Source organism: Argentina silus, assembly GCF_951799395.1.
Source record: "Argentina silus genome assembly, chromosome: 13".
Classification (NCBI taxonomy): Eukaryota; Metazoa; Chordata; class Actinopteri; order Argentiniformes; family Argentinidae; genus Argentina; species Argentina silus.
The window spans coordinates 14,876,986-14,896,710 of NC_139667.1; the positions used below are offsets into that span (position 1 = coordinate 14,876,986).

General features: G+C 48.2%; 2 protein-coding genes across 5 annotated transcripts in view; one reads left to right on the plus strand and one right to left on the minus strand.

Annotated features, from left to right (window-relative positions):
• Nucleotides 1–1,773: 1,773 nt before the first annotated feature.
• mia2 (MIA SH3 domain ER export factor 2) lies at nucleotides 1,774–13,294 on the plus strand. 4 transcript variants are annotated; one of them, XM_083683793.1, is made up of 25 exons: nucleotides 1,774–1,887; nucleotides 3,359–3,490; nucleotides 3,837–3,858; nucleotides 3,955–4,043; nucleotides 4,403–4,474; nucleotides 4,626–4,736; nucleotides 4,883–4,954; nucleotides 5,053–5,157; nucleotides 5,437–5,559; nucleotides 6,546–6,657; nucleotides 6,846–6,892; nucleotides 7,067–7,157; nucleotides 7,512–7,650; nucleotides 7,879–7,980; nucleotides 8,138–8,198; nucleotides 8,382–8,417; nucleotides 8,532–8,599; nucleotides 8,705–8,787; nucleotides 8,894–9,037; nucleotides 9,899–10,075; nucleotides 10,920–10,976; nucleotides 11,162–11,287; nucleotides 11,777–11,823; nucleotides 11,948–12,197; nucleotides 12,438–13,294. In XM_083683793.1, the coding sequence occupies exons 1-25, from the start codon at nucleotides 1,858–1,860 to the stop codon at nucleotides 12,611–12,613; spliced, it is 2,472 nt and encodes an 823-aa protein (XP_083539919.1). In that variant the 5' UTR covers nucleotides 1,774–1,857; the 3' UTR covers nucleotides 12,614–13,294. The 4 variants fall into 4 exon arrangements, with proteins under 4 accessions (XP_083539919.1, XP_083539920.1, XP_083539917.1 ...); XM_083683794.1 differs by lacking the exon at nucleotides 1,774–1,887 and adding an exon at nucleotides 1,991–2,121; XM_083683791.1 differs by lacking the exon at nucleotides 1,774–1,887 and adding an exon at nucleotides 2,716–2,894.
• Nucleotides 13,295–19,299: 6,005 nt separating this feature from the next.
• fbxo33 (F-box protein 33) overlaps nucleotides 19,300–19,725 on the minus strand; it is a 1,097-nt gene continuing 671 nt past the window's right edge. The window contains 2 exon segments of the mRNA XM_083684101.1: nucleotides 19,300–19,411; nucleotides 19,414–19,569. Of these exon segments, the coding sequence (XP_083540227.1) occupies nucleotides 19,302–19,411; nucleotides 19,414–19,569 (266 nt within the window). The 3' untranslated portion in view covers nucleotides 19,300–19,301.

A 19,725-nucleotide genomic window follows, 5' to 3' on the forward strand; every position in this document is an offset into this window, starting at 1 on the left:
CTGAGGCCAAACCCCAACTCCATTCCCAGGCCCAGCCCCAGCCCCAAACCCAGACAGAGGCCCAACCCCAATCCCAGACCCAGGCCCAGGCCCATCCCCAAACCCAGACTGAGGCCCAACCCCAATCCCAGACCCAGGCCCAGGCCCAGCCCCAAACTCAGACAGAGGCCCAACCCCATTCCCAGGCCCAGCCCCAAACCCAGACAGAGGCCCAACCCCAATCCCAGACCCAGGCCCAGGCCCAGCCCCAAACCCAGACTGAGGCCCAACCCCAATCCCAGACTCAATCCCAGACCCAGGCCCAGCCCCAGCCCCAAACTCAGACAGAGGCCCAACCCCATTCCCAGGCCCAGCCCCAGCCCCAAACGCAGACAGAGGCCCAACCCCAATCCCAGACCCAGGCCCAGGCCCAGCCCCAGCCCCAAACCCAGACTGAGGCCCAACCCCAATCCCAGACCCAGGCCCAGGCCCAGCCCCAAACCCAGACTGAGGCCCAACCCCGATCCCAGACCCAGGCCCAGGCTCAGCCCCAAACCCAGACTGAGGCCCAACCCCAGACTCAGACCCAGACCCAGACCCAGACCCAAACCCAGACTGAGGTTGATTACATAGACCCTCCTCAGGAGGAAACTATGGACACACCCACCAGTGGGGGGACTATGGGTCTCTTCAGAAACGCCTTTGACTTCTTCATCAAAAAAGAAGAAGAGGAGCCACTCCCCCCTGTTAAAGAGGAGGAGCCACTCCCACATGTGAAAGAGGAGGAGCCACTCCCACCTGTTAAAGAGCCCCAAACCCAGGCCCAGGCCAAGCCCCAAACCCAGACTGAGGCCAAACCCCAACTCCATTCCCAGGCCCAGCCCCAGCCCCAAACCCAGACAGAGGCCCAACCCCAATCCCAGACCCAGGCCCAGGCCCATCCCCAAACCCAGACTGAGGCCCAACCCCAATCCCAGACCCAGGCCCAGGCCCAGCCCCAAACTCAGACAGAGGCCCAACCCCATTCCCAGGCCCAGCCCCAAACCCAGACAGAGGCCCAACCCCAATCCCAGACCCAGGCCCAGGCCCAGCCCCAAACCCAGACTGAGGCCCAACCCCAATCCCAGACCCAGGCCCAGGCCCAGCCCCAAACCCAGACTGAGACCCAACCCCAGACCCAGACCCAGACCCAGCCTCTTCTAGTACAGCACTCTCTGAAAGAATACAAGAATATACAACGGCACATGACAGCAGGTGACATCAACACTCTATTGGACCTGTTTGGAAAACACAAACTCCTGTGGCTTGACTACTGTCTGGGCAGCCCAGGTGATCAGACTGAGGACCAAGATAGTGATGGAGACAATGACCTGGCCATACTCTCAGATCTGAAGCGCCTCCTGCACTTCCACATGGAGAGACTGACCACAGCTCACGGACTGACAACCGATGGATCTCTGGAGGATAAACACATGTCACTACAAAAACTAGAAATGCTCTTGTCAACCTTAAAACACAGATTCACACCAGCGAAAACGCCTGTCAGTATTGAAGACAATCAAGGTACGACTAAATGCAATATTTTCTGGACAATGTCTTAGAATGTCAATGTTTTAATCATTCCTATGTTCTTCTGCAGGTGCAGACAGGACAAACTGCATCAATGGAGTTTGTTTCACTAAGAAGGAAACAGAAGAACAGTTGGACGGGGGGAAAGATGGCCACAGCAAAGAGGAGGACATCCAACCTCCGTCACCAACTCAGGCACACTCCCATGATCAGGCCTCTGCTTTAAAGGATAAGTCTGCAGTGGTGGACTATGTCCTGGCCTCTGCGTGTCAAGTCACTAGTGATGTCCTTGCCCATATTCTGTCAGTCATGGCCCTTCTGAAATGGATCACTTTACAGGTAAGACAGGTGTTACGTAACTTTTACATACTGGTCCTTTAATATTGCCAGAATGTTTCTGTAGCATGCAATATGTCATCTGTCATTTGAACTGCCAGCCAGCCAATTGACGTCATTCCAACATTCCTCAAAGTTGGGACAAGCTTCAGTTACAATTCACCGCTGGACTGAAGTGCAATCATACAATGTGAAGACTCTCAGTTTATTCTAGAAATGGAGTATCAAGTCGATGAGGTGAGTGAGAGGCACTAGGGGAATGGGTTAATCACTGAAAAAGTGTTCTGATAAGTGAATGCCACATGCTGATTCTTACTAGGGCAGGGGGCAGTGACAGTCAGCACCAACGTCACTCACTCAACGACGTCAATAACTGTATTCTGGTTAAACACCCACAGGAGAAAAACGTCATTAGTTTAGAGCTGTTGAAATGTATTTATGTTTTCCACTAAACATTTTGTGGGGGAGCATATTACGATTCGTTTTATGTTACACCTGACTGCTTGCGTGTCGCTTTTTACATTCGCTCCGACGTGCCAGTGTGGCATTCTACAATTGGTGACGTTGAGAATACACCATCTCAAAAGCTAGAACTAAGCGGGGGTGTCTGTGCTCTTACCAACTCCCTATTTCGACTGAAAAAACACACAAGCAACCTTACATTATTTTACAGCATTTACATAAAGTATTAAATCGCCCCAGTATATGAAAGTAAAAATTAATGACACGTTTTAGTGACTTCATGGGGAAAATAATAGCATAAATTTCCCCCCGGCTCGTGTGCAACATGACGTAACCCTGCTCTTCAGCTTCATGTTTACCGCTATCGGTTGCAAGTGACAGCTGGACATCAGTCTTTCTAATGATAACATAATCAGAAAACAGTATTTAAATGCAATATTTGAAAAATGGCAGATCAACTAAAGAATGACAGGTTCGCCACTGAAGTGGCCGATTTGAAAATAGCAGCTAGAAATTACTACACGATTGCTGTTGAGAAAGTGAAAGATGTGAGTGTTATCATCACTGCTAGCTAACTTAGCTAACTTAGCTAGCTTATGTTGTCAATTTTGTTCATTCACTGTGTAATGCTGAGAGCCATATATACTAAACTTGCTTGATCACAAATGTGACAAAGACAGCACTGATGCCTGGACTGTAAAGCTAATGTTAGCTAGCTGTAGCTAACATCTATAAGCTATTACGGTGTCAGCTAACTGTCTAACTGTTGTCTAGCAAGCTGGCCAAAAAAACTTGTTCTTCATTTTCATTTTCTTTGCAACGATTTCACTTTGTGTCATGGTCAGTCACAGCAACATTGTATTAATGGTGTAACTTTGTCATACTGTTCAACTGGCATCACTGTTTACTGACTGTACCGACAATGTTATTGAGCATCTGTCTGCTCCACAGCTTGTCATGGAACAAAGCACAGTGCTGTGTGTTTAGCTAATCATTGTTGTGTTCTCCCCAGGCCGTGTCGTCTCTGCCTGATGACATCAGACCCGGTCCTGACCTGTTCGGCCTGCCATGGGAAGCTGTCATCTTCACCACATTGCTGGGGCTGGTCACCCTGCTACTCTTCAGCTGCAGGTTCTATCACTTTGTGAGTAAACATTCTCTCTGACATCACCTGTGTGGAAGTGATGGGCGGAAAATGTGGCGATGACTTCCACTCAGGGGAGGCTGGTGGAGGTAGAAATCGGCTCATTGTAATGCATAGCATGGAATGGCATACATTCCATGCCATACTGGAGCCGTCCTCCGATTTTTACCTCCACCAGCCTCCCCTGCTTTCACTTTGTCCAAATGGCAGAGTGCTGAATAAGCAAATTGTTGTAATACTACTCATGTTAAAAGTACTTCTATATTCAATGCATTATTGTCTCATGATGGAATATAGCCTTGAATATCCTCACAGGACCTCACCCATTTGTTTTTTGTTTCCACAGATTAAAAGCAGGTTATATGTGGGTAAGTTCTGGCTTCAATCAGTATAATCAACACATCACCCTGCCAGGGGCTTGTTTGTCTTCATATACTAAATGTTTCCGATCTCATTCTTCACAGGTAGAGAGAGGAGGATGGGAAAGAAGGTGGCCGAACTATTAGATGAAAAATGCAAAGTCCTGGAGACTTTGAGTGCAGTTGAACATAAGGTGAGTCTTATTTTAATAAGCCTAGTGTGTTACTACATCAGTTACTGTCCATTTAGTGGGTGTGTCAGGGGAGGCTGGTGGAGGTAGAAATCGGAGGACGGGCTCATTGTAATGCATGGAATGGAATGAGGCATGGTGTCAAACCATGCCTCATTCCATTCCATGCATTAAAAATGAGCCCATCCTCCGATTTATACCTCCACCAGCCTCCCTTGGTGTGAGTGTATAAACTATTCAATGGCACTTAAAATACAACATGACTTGTATGGACTGCATTTGTGATTCAGTGCATTCCTTCCTCATGTTAACATGGAATTACATACGTGTGTATTGTGTTTGTTTATTTGTCTTCCATGTAGTATAAAAAACTGGAAACTGCCTTACGGGATAGTGGTGTTTTAGCTCATGCAGAACAAAAAGAGAAACTGGAGGTAAGAGACGTCAACAAAACCGTATCATCACGGTCGGTGCTAAAGAGACACTCCAACATTTCACCTCTGAACAACAATAACAGAGGGTGCAAAAGACGTTACGTACGAGGCTCAAGTCCCATATTAAATCTGTCCTGCTATTCCCCCTCAGATCACAGCGAGGAATCTGCAACAGTCTAATTCCCAGCTAGAAGAAGATATTAAACAGTTGAAGGAAGGCCTGGATCTCCAAAGATCGAGGAGACTACAGCAGGAGACGACGGTGAGATGGACATTAGATACTCATCACCCTTCACAATCCATGACATACTTGTATTAGATACCAATCCATCGACATCCTTCAACCATGATTATGTTCTATCTCACCTTCAGCTCTAACATTAGTTAACTTCCTCATGTTCTCTCCAGATCGCGGAGATGCAGGAAATGTTGAAAAGCTTAGAAGAAGAAACTAAAGACCTCAAGTCACAGGGGGAGCAGGTAGGACAGTCACACTATTACACAACATAAACAATGTTTAGGAATTCCCTTCCCCTCTATGTTGAAGCGTGATGTAATGCCTTCTGCTGTCCTGTCAGGCCCAGACCACCCTGAAGATCTACAGTATGAACAGCCAGAGGCTGGATAAGAACCTGGAGACATCCAGAGAGGAGAACGCCCTGCTGCAGGAGAGGAACGCTCAGGTATTTTTCACTGACGCTGGAACAAATATAAATTGTAGCTCCTTTTTATGGATGATGATGATGATGTCCTACATGAGGTGTCCTGGACAGACAGAGGGCTAGAGTCTAGTGTTGTCCTCACCTTGTCCTTCTCTCTCTCCTTCTCCTCCTCTCTCTCTCTCCCTCCCTTTCCTCCTCATTCTCATCTCCTCCCCACCCTCTTTTCCCTATCCCCTGCTCTCCTCCCCTTCCCACCCCCTCTTATTTACCTTTCCTCCCCCTCTCCCCTCCTCCCAACAGCTGCGTCAGGAGACAGAGGGATGGGGGGAGCGTTTGAACGAGCTGGAGGAGGAGATGAGGCTGTGTGAGGGCTCCTACACTGGGATGGTGCAGGATGCTGCCTACAAGGACGAACGCATCAAGGTAGGGCTCTCAACTCACTGGCTGAACTAGCGCATCTCGGTAGGGCTCTCAACCTCACTGGCTGAACTAGTGCATCAAGGTAGGGCTCTCAACCTCACTGGCTGAACTAGTGCATCTCGGTAGGGCTCTCAACCTCACTGGCTGAACTAGTGCATCAAGGTAGGGCTCTCAACCTCACTGGCTGAACTAGTGCATCTCGGTAGGGCTCTCAACCTCACTGGCTGTACTAGTGCATCAAGGTAGGGCTTTCACCTCACTGGCTTAACACTATCAGTAGTATGTATCAACTTCTAAGCTCTCTATCTTCAAACATTAGTTGTATGTCTGGTTTCCGTGACCCTGTCAACATGTCTTTTAATCCTGGAGGAGGCTGGGTGTAGCTCCAGATGTAGGTCCGGGACACCAACCCTACAGCTAATATTTGCAGATTAATATTATTCTGCCCTGTACTGGGAACTCAAACCAACAAACAGTCGACACATTAAAGCTTTGCTTTGAAACACGCCCACATAGGGAAGGGCAAATACATTATCAAAATCTGTATGTCACAAACTGCAGAATGTAAACAGAACTGGAGACATTCATAATTTCTGGAGACACAAACGAACAGTAAATACGTTCTTATTGCCGGCAAGGTGAACTAAGCTTGCAGGTAAGGTAAATTGAGTAATTTACTGGAATTGACCGTTAATTACCGTGCTGACTCTCTTTTGCTAGCAATCATAACGCTTACGCCTGTCTCCAAAAATGACGTATGACTCCAGTTTTGTTTAAATTCTGCAGTTTGTGATGTATGGAGCGCATAATGGACACCTTGATAGATGAGAAGTCTGTTGTTGATGTCTGAAGCAGGAAGTCGCCCTGTTATGTATAATGATGTCAGATTGCAGAGTCTGTCTTTTATTGATGACTTAGTTGACACTACTTTAACAGAGGTTCAGTTGTTGTCTAATAGACTGCTGTCTGTCTGTCTGTCTCTCTCTCAGTCCCTGACAGACTGCCTACTGAAGATGAAGGACTGGGACACGGAGCTGGAGGACGGAGCCAACGGAGAGGACCGGAATGGAACACAGGGAGCCAAGAACGGAGGTGGATCAGGTACTGGTTCTGTTGGATATTGGCAGTCATTATTTAGATTTGAATGGCTCTGGGGATGGACATTTTGGGACATCTCTCTCTCTCTCTCTCTCTTCGATGTTACACTGAGACAGAGCCAGGATGTTGTGTGAGAGTGTGTAGGACGTGTCTGTTCTCCCACATGAGCCTTTGATCTTCTTGGTTCACAGATAATCACCAACGGCAGAAAGTACAGAAGCTCATATACGCAGCCAAGGTACGTCTTGGTAGAGAAGCAGAAACGCCAGCAGAATGGAAGTTTAACTGAATGTCTTCAACAGGATCCAAACATTGCAGTTTTATTATTATTTGTAGCCAATGAAATGACAATGTCCTTATCAGTACCATGCAGACGATAATAGACGTGTGTGTTTGTCTCCCCTCTCTGCAGATGAACGCAGACCTGAAGTCGGTAGACGAGGACAAGGACAGGGTGTTTGCTAAACTAGCTGATGAAGTCAGGGCCAAAGAGGACCTCCAAGGTTGGTAGACCTACAGCTGTAGGATAACATCAGACCTTCTACAGCTGTATGATGATCTCATTTGAGCACAAAGGAGAACAAAACAAGGGTTCATGTGTAAACATGTCATCAGAATCCTTGTGGATACAAGCAGTGTCTTCTAAACCCATACTGGGCATCTGATTTATATGCAAGACACCATTGAACTTAAATTAATTGATTTATCATATACTGTATATCAGTCCTATTGAGAGGAGCTTCAGCATTTGTTTTCATAATAAAAAGACCAACTGTTATGGCTCAACAGAGTCACAGCCAGGTTTAATAAATCCTAGTCACAGCCAGGTTTAACCCTGCTTGTGTGTGTGCCCCCAGAGGGAATCCAGAAGCTAGAGACGGAGAAGGACTCTCTACACACGGAGAAGGAGAGGTACTCAGGCCAGGTGCAGAAACTCCAGCAGAAGCTGCAGATTATGACGGAGATGTACCAGGAGAACGAACTCAAACTACACAGGTAGCGTACAATACCATATGATATACACTCACTGAGCACTTTATTAAGAACACTATACTAATACTGGGTAGGGCCTCCCTTTGCTCTCAAAACAGCCTCAATTCTTCGCCGGGAGGAGGAGAGAGAGCGTCTGTAGAGAGACGGTTCGGGTTATGTTTAGAGAGTGTGTGTGTGTGTGTGTGTGGTTGTGTGATCCTGGTTGTTAATAAAGTTATATTGTATTAACAGGATGTTGACCGTGGAGGAGAGAGAGCGTCTGCAGAAGGAGGAGAAACTGACCAAGGCAGACAGAAACATCACCTTGGCTGTGGAGGAGCTGAGCAGCTACAGGTCAGTTACACACACGCGCACACACACAGGTCACACACAGGTCACACACACACACACACACACACACACACAGTGTGTTTGCGCTCTCAACATGCTGTCCCACAATGCTCCGTTTTAATATGCTGTTATCGCTCAATGCTCTGTTTTCCCCACACAGCCAAAGAGCCCAGGATCTGGAGGATGAGCTGGAAAAGACCAACCAGGCTTACAAGACACAGGTACTGGGAGAGGAGGGAGGGAGAGGGGTAGAGGAGGGAGGGAGAGGGGTAGAGGCCGAGGGGCTGGTAGCACTGAGAGAGGAGAGAAGAGACCATGAGGACTGGGAGAAACTATTTCCAGTGAGAGGTGACAAACATTTGTTCTGGGATGTCATGAAACCAGCTTCTCCCTGTTCCCTCTAGATCACCTCCCACGAGAGGAAGGCCCACAACAACTGGGTGAGTACAGCAGCAGCAGCAGCAGTGTGTAGCATCACACCTCTCTCTCCTCAGAGACACGTGCTAGCCTCACGCTAACCTCATCCTCTCCCTCTCTGCTCTCTGTCTCTGTAGCTCGCCGCTCGATCAGCTGACCGCGAGCTGGCCGGCATCAGGAGAGAGAACGCTCACCTCAGACAGAAGTACGTCGGTCACTCAGAACTTTCTCCTGCTGATTACCGTTCATTACTATGACCAGGAGTGTGTGTGTGTGTGTGTGTCTTACCCTGTGTTATTTCTACCTGCAGGTTGACAGATACTCAGTTCAAACTGGAGGTGGTGGAGAAGGACCCCTATGCTCTGGACGGCATGGGGAGACCCCCTTTTAGAGGTGAGACCATAGAGACACACACACACACACAGACACTTTCACTTTCACATCAACATTCTGCCTTCTATTGTATTAATCCTGAACCTCTTGTCTCCTCCCTGAATAGGTGAAAGGTCACCATATGGCCCCTCCCCCCTGGGCCACCCCACCGCTGAGAACAGAGCCTTCCTGTCTCCGCCCACTCTAATGGACGGACCGCCCCCTCGCCTCTCACCACAGTTCCCCCTCCTTATGGGACCCGGAGGCAGAGGTGACCTCTCCACACACACACACACAGACAAACAAACACTGTCCTGCATTCACGCGCGCACACATACACTGTCCTGCATGCACGCACACACACACACACACACGCACAGTGGCTGACTTTACATTGCCTGGTTGGCATGTCATGAGTAGGCCTATATATTGAGCTTCAACCTTGTGTGTCACGGTGAAAATGTGCAAATCTGCAGTATAGATTCATTAGCATGCTATCTACTCTAAATTGTTGAAATGAATGATGACGTCGATTCATGTGTAGAGGTGTGATACACTTGTCACGGTCTTAAAGGTCCAGCATGTAGTTTTGCGTGTTGCTGCCCCCGCTGGCCACACTGAGAATTTGAAAACCTGCACATGCTATATTTTCTAATAGTGCCAAACATGTGCATATTCTTGTAAACAAACCAAACGTAAAATTGGCACATACAGGCCAGTGTCCTACCAGACACCAGAATGTGATCTCATTCCTTGATTTATCATGGCCATTTAGCACTATTTTAAAGCTAAAATCTACATACTGGACCTTTTAAAGGTTGACGATACGTTTATCCTAGACGTATCTTCATTGTTGTTAGCCTTTAGCATGTAGCAGCTAGATAGTGAGTTGTGTTCATGAAGGAGCCACACCCGCCCATCCAGCCAGCCAACCAACTGCCTCCTCTGCAGCGAGAGGAACAGTATCTCTGTCATGTGCATGCTGTTGTTCTGCTCTGCTCATCCATGCTACATGAACACACTGACATTATGCTCCGCTCTCTCTCTCTCTCTCTCTCTCTCTACCTCTCTCTCTCTCATCATCATCACATCCTCTCTCTCTCTCCCTCCCCCCCTGTCTCTCTGTGATCAGTATCTCGCGGCATGGTGGAGCCCCCTGGTGGTGTGGGGGACTCAGAGCGGAGTGGTGGTCCTCACTCTGACAGTGGCTCGCTGTCTCCCACCTGGGAGAGAGACCGCAGGGGGCCGGGGCCAGGCATGGGGCCGGGGCCAGGCATGGGGCCGGGGCCGGGGCCCATCCCCCATCCAGGTACAGTGAAGACCACCAGCCATGGCCCCCCCAGGATAGGAACCCCCCCCCCTCCCCTCCCTTCTCTGAATACAGATGCTAGTTGGTGTTGCGTGCTCATCAATAGTCAGAGACAGTTCACTGGCCTCAGTTGTAGTGTAGGTCACTATTGTGTGACTGTCTGTGTGTATGTCGGTGTGTGTGTGTGTCTGTGTGTGTGTCTGTGTGTGTCTGTCTGTGTGTGTGTGCGCGCGCTCTCACCTCCAGGGCCACAGTGAAAGGCTGAGTCAGCAGGTCTACTGTAGTGAAGAGTCACTGCCTCTACTGGGCTGTTCCAGAATGTTCCTTTGTGTCAGTTCCCCCATAACCCTAACCCCGCCCCCCCCCCCCCCCCCCCTCCTGCTGCTAGGCTAGCCAGGCCTGGGCGGGGGGAGCCTAGGGGTCTGAACTGATTTAATATTGCTGTCCCCCCCCCAAAAGGTTATTCCTATTGAAAAAGCCATCAGTTAAGATTATTTAGCAATGCTAGTGGAATCAGATGGAAGAGTTAGCCTAGCCCTGCCCTATGAAGTGCACCAGCAGAGTCCGATGTTACTGTGACTAGCCCTGTAACCCACTGGAGTGACAGTAGAAGCTAGGACCTGTCTATCTGCCCAAAAGCTGAGCTATCATGGGGGAGCCAATGGCACGTGGCATCACTGTATTGATGAGAAGTCATTGACCAATCACCATGCTCATTCTACTAATGTCACTGTAGTTTTGTTACTAAATGCATCGTGAACGTGTTATGTTGTGTTGTTCGGTGATAGCATTGATAACATTGACCACCAAGCTTCTGCTTCTGCCTATGATCCCCTGTGGACAGCTGTTGTCCTGAATCCCTCCGACCTCCCACTATGTCTGTCAGACCTGGGGCAGAATAGTAGGTGTTTTCTTTAAATTATTTTCGGTGCGCTTGGTTTACTTTGGCTTGCATGCCGGGTGCGTGGGGTTTGGTACTAAGCTCAATCAAGCATACCTAAAGTAATGGAAAGTAAACAGACCGGTGTTTTGGACCAGGTGTGGTTTAACAAGGCTGGTTAACGGTGTTGTTCTCTACCCTGGTAGGCTACATGTATCCTGAGCCAGGCCTGCCCTACAGGAGACCCCCCCCTCCTGGGTCCCTCCCCCTGGGGCCCCTCGGCCCCCTGGGCCCCCTCCCTCCCCGAGGACCAGGGCCTGCTGACATGTCTGGTGAGGTGCTCTCTCACTGTCTCTTTCTCTCCTCTCACCTGTCATGAGGTTGTACAGTGAGAGATGATCATAACCTTCTGTCTATGGAAATATTGCTCTAGCCTGGTCTCAGATTTGTACGTGGTTTAGCCTGGTCCCAGATCAGAATGTGCTCTAGCCTAGTCCCAGATCAGAATGTGCTCTAGCCTGTTCAGTCACCTTCGACCCCCGGGCACGTTGTGTATTCTGAAGATAATGGGGAGGAAGTGCTGCAATGTGAGAGAGAAGGGGATAAGTGTTGAAATGTTGGAAACAACCAACCAGCCAGCCAGCCAGCCAGCCAGCCAGCGCCAACCCTGTTATGACAGCTCAGAGCAGCTAATCACATTAGCTAACAGCCATGAATGAGCCCTCTTTTCACCAAGGCCTTAACAGCTCAACAGAAACAAATAGTAAAGCCTTGGAGGTGAACCCAGAGTCTTATTGTTTCTCCTGCTGTTCTTTCTGCAGACGCGTCGTACAGCAGCTTAGGACCCGGAGAACATGAAAACAGAGAAGTACGTTTAGTTTTCTCTCCTCTCATACATCTGACCATATGGTACATGGTGTTTGCGTATCTCTGTTAGTTCAAACCTTATGTAATGTGGTCTTTCTGTGTGTGTATGTGTGTGTGTCCTCTAGTCTTGCCCACCAGGAGAGCTGAGAATGCCCCCTGACGTAGATATGAGGATGGGGGGGCCTCCGCTCGGACCCCCTGGCCCTCGGCTAGGCCCCCCAGGTCCCAGCATGGGCCCCCTCCCTCCCTCCGGCCCCCCTGGTATGGGTCCTTTCCCCCCCATGGACCTACGTGACCCCCACTTCTCCCGCAGAGGTCCCTACGGCCCGCCAGACTTCTTCCCCCCGCGAGGCCCCGGGGGACCCCCCATGGGCAGTAAGTCATGATCAAGAAGTGTTATGGAATATAGCAAGAGACCAGGCCAGAGAATACACACACCTAGACCTCGTTCACTGTCTTGTATAAATATCATACCTCTGTTCTATAAATGGGACAAAACTGTATAAATAAAGTTCGATTAAAAACAAATAAAATAATATCCTATTCTATTGTGTATATAGTTTTGTTACCATGAACAGACTGATCATGAACCTGTCTCTTCTTCTCTCCCTGCAGTGCGAGGACCTCCCCCTCCCGGCATGTTCTCTCGGTTCCCTCCCCCCCCCCATATGGGATACCCCCCCATGAGACCCCACCCAGACAGCCTCCCCCCAGGCCCCCCTCCCAGACCCTCCCCCCCCAGCAGCGAACAGCCCTCCAATCTGACCCCCTCGCCTCACGATCTCATCTGAGCCACGCCTCTTCCTCTCTCTCCCTCGCCCGCTTCCTGTGGGGCGAGCACTTCCTGTTGTTGTGGCGCTACCGAAGCGTGTGCTCAGGGACTGTTTCCTGTTTCCCGGCTGCAGCTGTAACCTTGACAGTCATGTGACTGTATCTCCCTTGTCGGAGGTAGAGAATAGGCATACACGCACACGCACACACACACACACAGAAGCCTGGGACTGCATTTAAACTGTGAACAAGCATTCTGAGATGAGAGTTAGAATGGGGAGTGGTGTCAGCATGGTAGAGGACATCGCTATCTGGGATGCTGTGAACGTTTCACCTGCCTGAGACACCTGCAGTCTGGGTGAGAGATGACGTGGACCTGACTTCAGATGGCTGCTTTTGCTTGTAATATCAAAGGCTTTTTAATTTAACTTTTAATAAATCATTATGTATCCCTCACATTCTTGACGTGTGTGTGTATATATGTAGAGAGAATAGAGATGTTGTCCGTATAAAGTCATTGTATATATCAGCTGTCAGTCCAACAAAAGATGTCAAAGATGGAGTGATTGTTGATATCGTCTACCGGTGAGGTTCTGACCGTCCAGAGGTTGATCGTTAAGATTCACTGACACCATAATGTTTGCCTTCAGAGGGGATGTGATTTATTGTAAAGAATTGTAATAAAGATCTTTTCTCCAGTGTTTATGGTGTCCTCATCTTCATGATCCTCATGCTCACAGGAGTGTTCCAACCAGTGGGGGGGGGGGTCGCGTAGGAATGACGCTATCTGTCGCAAGACAATGAGGAGGGGGCAGAATAGACTACACTATAGTTGACTGTCAAAGCTGGATAATGGTTCCTTTCTAACCAGCCTGTAGAACAGTCGTGCCTCACAGAATAGCAGATCTTACAACGTCTGGAGAAGTGTTGAACATCTCAGGAGTCATGTCAATATGACGTAGTGGGACTAGATTCTATATGATGCAGCTCTCTACTAGATTAGATTCTATATGATGTAGCTCTAGATTCAACACTCCTATATTCTAGTAGGTGCAGTGTGGCGGTTGGCTGGACAGCAACCAATGGTTCATAGCAAAGACTTTCTCCATCCTTGTCCTGGGGTGTGCACTTCCTCACATGGAAGCATTTGTCTCCATGCAGGGGGAGTGCACAAGTGCACACTTTAGGAGTGGAGAAATGGGGCGCAGAACAACATCAATGCCAGCTCACTGTTGAATAATTCCTGTGGTCTACCTCAGTGACGTGATTGACAGGTTGAGCTGTCACCCCATATGACCGGCCCAGGGACTCATCAGACATGCCAAGAGTATGTGCCAACAGTTAATTATAGTCATGCATATAGAGGTCCCAGGCCATGCAAGGTGGAATCTATACATGACAAAGTGTTGCATAATATTAGTTCTTAAGCTTCAATAAAAACAAGGCTGGACCTTTAAGCTGTTAACCAGCATTCAGAGATGAGTTAACACAACTACAGACAATGGTGACTGATGTATTAATGAACACAATGAAACCAGGGAAGACCTTGCTTGGCTTTTTAATGCTTTTATTCACTGATTAAAAGAAGAAGCATTCATTCAACATTGATTCAGATCAACATTCGGCTGGTTTACCCAATATCTGTCAGTCAGGTTTTTCAAAGGTTTTTCCTTGAACTTGGAATCTCAGATCACTTTTCTAATCATTAAAATCTCCCCACATGACTGGCCTCTTCATACGTGCGCCAGTGGATTTCCCCATTTGCAGATGTACATATAAAATCCAATGCTATGTGCTCACTAGAGACAAATAGTAGACAGAACACACCCTGTCCATATATTAAACATTTAAGATGGTAAAACCATTTTTGCAAAACAACAACGCTTACAAACTTTTATTTTTCATTGTGTTCATAAATAGAACCTGGACATATGTTGCATAAGAGTATATGTATTGATAAATATACAAATATGCACGGTTGAGTTTTTATGTTATTTCTTCCCCGAAGTTTCTAAGGACGCAGCCTAGGTGTCAGCACTGCTGGTGCCCCGTGTGGCCACTACTAGTATGACTTCTTTTATTGCAAACTGTCCTGATTTTAAACAAATGCACAACATTCGTACCACTTAAAACTGGGGCCTGCAGGCCAGTCTCACAGAGACCATGTCTGTCCCCACGGTCGCCGCAGAAACTGAGGTGGCTTCCGAAGAATCAAGATCTTAAAACAATAATAACCATAATAATAATAATAATAATAATAATAAGGCCAAGTATCGTTGCACGTTAAGTTATTTCCATTTATAAGTGACAGAAAAAAATAAAAATGAAAAAAAATAAAAATAAAAGAAGAAGAGCCAGTGGATTATATGCATTCCACTTGCATAGTATTAGACTGCTGTGATGTCGGCCAGCCAGCGAGAGATGTGGCTTATTATGAAGCTCGACTCTGGACCTTCACAACAGTTTGACCTTTCGCATACAGTGGTTCAGGCTGGTAACCATGGAATAAACCTAGGACAGGATGGAAGCATCTAGAATCATCACTCTTATGAAGGTCTCTTTGACTCTAAGCATTCTCTCTCTTTAAGGCCAACATGAGGTCTTTACGCAGCATGGTAGCTTTCTCAGCTCCAGGAGCCTCTACAGGCAATGGTAACGTCAACAACCGTCCCCTAACGTCTACTCTCTGAGATGGGCTCGAAGCAGCTCACTGGGCTGTAGCTACCCTCGTCCTTTTCTACCAGAGAGAGTTGGATTGCGAATGCATATAAAAGGTTCCAGAAATAAATAAAAATATATTGGTCAAAGAAAAACAGGGGATCCAACTGAGCTGTAATAATAATAATAATAATAATAATAATAATAATAATAATAATAATAATAATACGAACCAACTGGTCTTTCCCTCCAGAGTAACAAGGTAAGGCCCCATCCGCTGTCTTAGCATGGTAACAGGGCAACCCTGGGGAGGCCTCCGATTTCTACCTCCACCAGCCTCCACTGCAACACACCCACTTCTATATGACTCCACACTGCAAAAGGAGCTCTGGGTAATCTGGCTCAGTCACAGACCAGCGGCCCTCTCTCTACCGGATCCCCTTTGACCCCCCTCCCCCCCCCCCGAAAACAAAGAATAAAAGAGTAAAAAAATAAGTCGTCATCATATTTCATGCAGACATTTGGCCATGTTGTGTTTGTCGCCATCGCCTCCCCCAGTGGAATGTTTCCTACGCGTCGTGTAGCAGCTCGCAGGTCTGATAGAAACCAACCTTGATTATATTCTAAACCTTAAATTACATTCACTCTTCACAGTGAAACAGGTGCATTGTAACAGAGGGAGATCTAGCTTTGTTGACCACAGCACAGCTGTGGACCACGCAAGGTCCGTCCAACCAGCCAACCAACACCCCCCCCCCCCTCCCCCTCCCCCTCCCCCTGTGAGGACGCGGCCCCCTCTCCAGGTCACCTTCAGTGCATCACGGTCACTCTGCTGCGCAGCCAGATTCATCAGATCACACAAACGCCTGGATAAGAGTTTCACATCTCAGGAAGAACCACATCAATATGATATAGCAATCTGCTGATCGGCACTGTAGAGGACCTGGAGGGGGACTAGTAGTGGACTGGTAGTGAACTTGTAGTAAACTAGTAGTAAACTAGCAGTACACAAGTAGAGGTGTAGTAGTATGGTAGTAGTACATCTTGGCTGGTCAGCCGTTGGCGCTGCCCTCGGCCAGCATAGGGGCACTTCATAAAAGGTTATTTCACCGTGATCTTTGGCAGCTGACGCAGGCGCGCTGACACAAGGTTAAAATCCAGTGACTTGGTTGGAAAAAAAGATTCCTCCTAACTTTCATATATATGTGGAGGTCTGAGCGATAGAACTTCTCCTCCACTTCCTCCTGCTACTCTTCCTCCTTAACTGACTGAAACCCTGAGAAAGGCTGTTTCCTGTTCACTGGTGAGAAAGTGGTACGCCACACTTCAAAAACACACACGCGCACACACACATACATACATACATACGCGCACGCGCACACCGCCTTCTCTGATGGATGCACTATTGAAACGTTTACAGACACGAAAAACACACACAAAGAAAACAAAACACTGATGCGTAAATGAGCTATGCCTCTGTAACGGGTAGTCTGATGCTGCACTACTAGACAATGGTGAACTGGAAACACACACACACACACACTTTGAAATGAAAGCTCCTGTGGGTTTAGGCACAGCATGAATGAAGCTTTAGGATGCTTTACTTTACAACATTGGACAACTGACTGGCTGACTGGCAGAGTTACTCTCCCCTGACAGATCGTATCCCACTTCTGTTCTGTTCAGCTATAACACGGTACTCTAACTCTCCAAATATAGAACTCTCTAATCTTATCTAGATCTTTTTTTTTGGTGTGGTACTAAAATAGACACAGGAACTTTAAATAAACACTTCAGAACCCCGTTTGCTAACATGCATATTTTTTCAGTATTCCTCTCTCGATATCGCTGCTTCTCATGCATAAGCCGCAGTCACCTGTGTTTTCCTCAGGGAAGCTCACATGCAGGCTGGTGTCTGTGTCTGCCATAGATTAACAGGGTAGTTAGTGGATGAACACCACCGGCCCCTAGGCAGGTGTGACCCTGGGCTCACACTGCTAGCTCGCTGCCTGAAACCAGATGTTCAAGACACTTCTCCTTTCCTCCACACGCAGAACCAGTGCGGTGTCCGCCGTGTTCCTGGCCGACGTTGGTCGTTCCAAGTGAGTAATGGATACATTAGACGCATCTGCCATCGGCCTCCTAACAACGCCAGTCTGGGGAATGTCAACACGTCGGAGAGGGCCTACCAGGGAGAGCTCAGCTAGTCCAGCTCACCTGGTCCAGACCAGATGACCCGAGTCCAAACTGTGGAATCGTTCAACCCTAACAACTCTAATAATCAAAGATTAGGAGGGAGATATGCATGTACAAGGGGGGGGGGGGGGGGGGGGGTTCTGGATAGCAGGCGCTGACACATTTAAAACGGTTGTTAGCTTCACATTCTACATTCTACCACTGAGCCACTATCAACCTCTGGGTTCCCTCCGCTAGGAGCCTAAAACAGCAAACACGTAACAGAAAAACGTCATTAAAAGTCTTGTACTGACGCACAGTAAGGATGGTAAGCTTTTTTAAAAGTTCATTGAGGGAAAGAGGGGAGGACTAGAAGAATAAAACCAACAACCTGTAGTGTGCATTGTGTTGGAAGAGCTTTTCCCTGTGTGTCTCCATTGCGGGTCCATGTGTAACCATGTATCCAGTATTAACCCTCCTACTGCAGCACACTGGCCCTGTACGGCCCTCCACGGCCCTGTATGGACAGCTTCAGAAGACAGCCTTCTCTGGAAACAACATGTACTGTACCGAAAGTGCAAAAATCCTGAGATATGGAACAAGCTGACACATCCCTCCCTCCGTCCTGCTGTCCAGCAAGTGAGAGGCTGAGGCCTGGAATCAATCGACACAGCAACACTGTGATCTAGACTTATGTGCAAGGAGTCGCTTTTTGCCATTCTTCAACTCTTTCAACAACACCTTAATCTTTAAAAACAAATGTACGACTAAGTTTGTTAACCCGTGACGGGCAGGTTTGATGGCAAAAACGATTGACTACAGAATACATGGGGATTTCCAAGGCAACTGTGACTCAAGAGAAAACTGATTTCAACCGACAGACTAGCTGATTGTTTCAAACATCCTCATCATCATCATCCTCCTCCGCATCATCATCACCACCATCTTGGTCGTTATGTTTAGCCTACCTGAGACAGACAGAGAGGATGTTTCTGAGAGCTAACTGCGGGCGGGTGACTCGCAACAGCGACTCCTAAGACTGTACTGCAGCTGTACGAAGCAACACACAGGGTCTATTCAAGCCGTGTGAGACTCGGCATTCAGCTCCACCAGCAGGAGTGTGTGGCTCCACCTCTGGGTGGAGAGGAACCAGCAGGATCAACATTATCATCTCTATAGCAACAATATCATCTTCAAAACACAACAACAAACTACGGAGCGGAGGGGGGGGGGGGGGGGGTATGGTGGGTGGGGGGGGGTTGGGGCTGAAGGGGGCCTGATTAACTGCTGGAGTCCAACAACATCACTGTCCCACCCTCCGCCCACAGGAGATTAGTCTCCCCTAGAAAAGGTGAACAAGTTACACAGGATCTCATCATCATCGCAAAAGCCAAGGTGGATTAACTGATGGTTAGATTACAGAAAACTCAGCACTCGCTAAAGAAGAAAACCAACAGACAGACACAGACATACATACAGACACAAAGCAAAAAAAGAAAAACTTGTTTTCACGACTAAACTAAGCTGTGTATAAAAGCCCCCCACCCTCCACCGAACACTCTGTTAGCTACTAAACAAATACCCGACTATACTCTCCTATTTATAAGCAGGATATATATAGGTCGATATAACAATAGAGCTAATACTGGTTAAACACAGCACATAGAAAGGGTTAGTTCACTCTACTGGGAATAGAAAATAAAAAACAAAAACATAAACAAAAGATATGTAAATGAGATAGATCCTTAATGGTGTGAGATCATCATGGAGCGTGGAGCAGTACTGAGCATGTGCAGACCGGCCTGGTGGATCAGGGCCACAGCGAGGCCAGGGCGAGGCCAGGGCGCGCCCCCCCCCCCCCCCTCCTCCCCCCCTCTACATGCCCAGACTGAAGCCCTGCATCTCCCTGTGGAAGTGCTGTGTGGGCTCGCTGAGGACCAGGCTGGCATCCAGAGAGGGGTGCCAGACACGGCCCAGCCCAGAGACACCTCCTTCACCAGGTTGTGGACCGGGTCACCCTCCATGAACACCGAGGCTTGGTCCGGGTCGAAGTCGATGCTCTCCTCGGACACGGCCAGGACCTTGAGGCTCGAGCCCCGTAGGCGAGAGATGGCCACTAGGTTGTGGGACCACACTGTGTAGCCTGTGGGTAGCAATGGACAACCAGGGTCAAACTAGCTAATAGGATACAGATAGGCTACAACCAGGGTTAAACATGGTAAATAAACACACGGCTACATATCGCACAGTGTAGCCCTGAGGACACAGGCCAATACACTTCTACTGCTACACACATCAC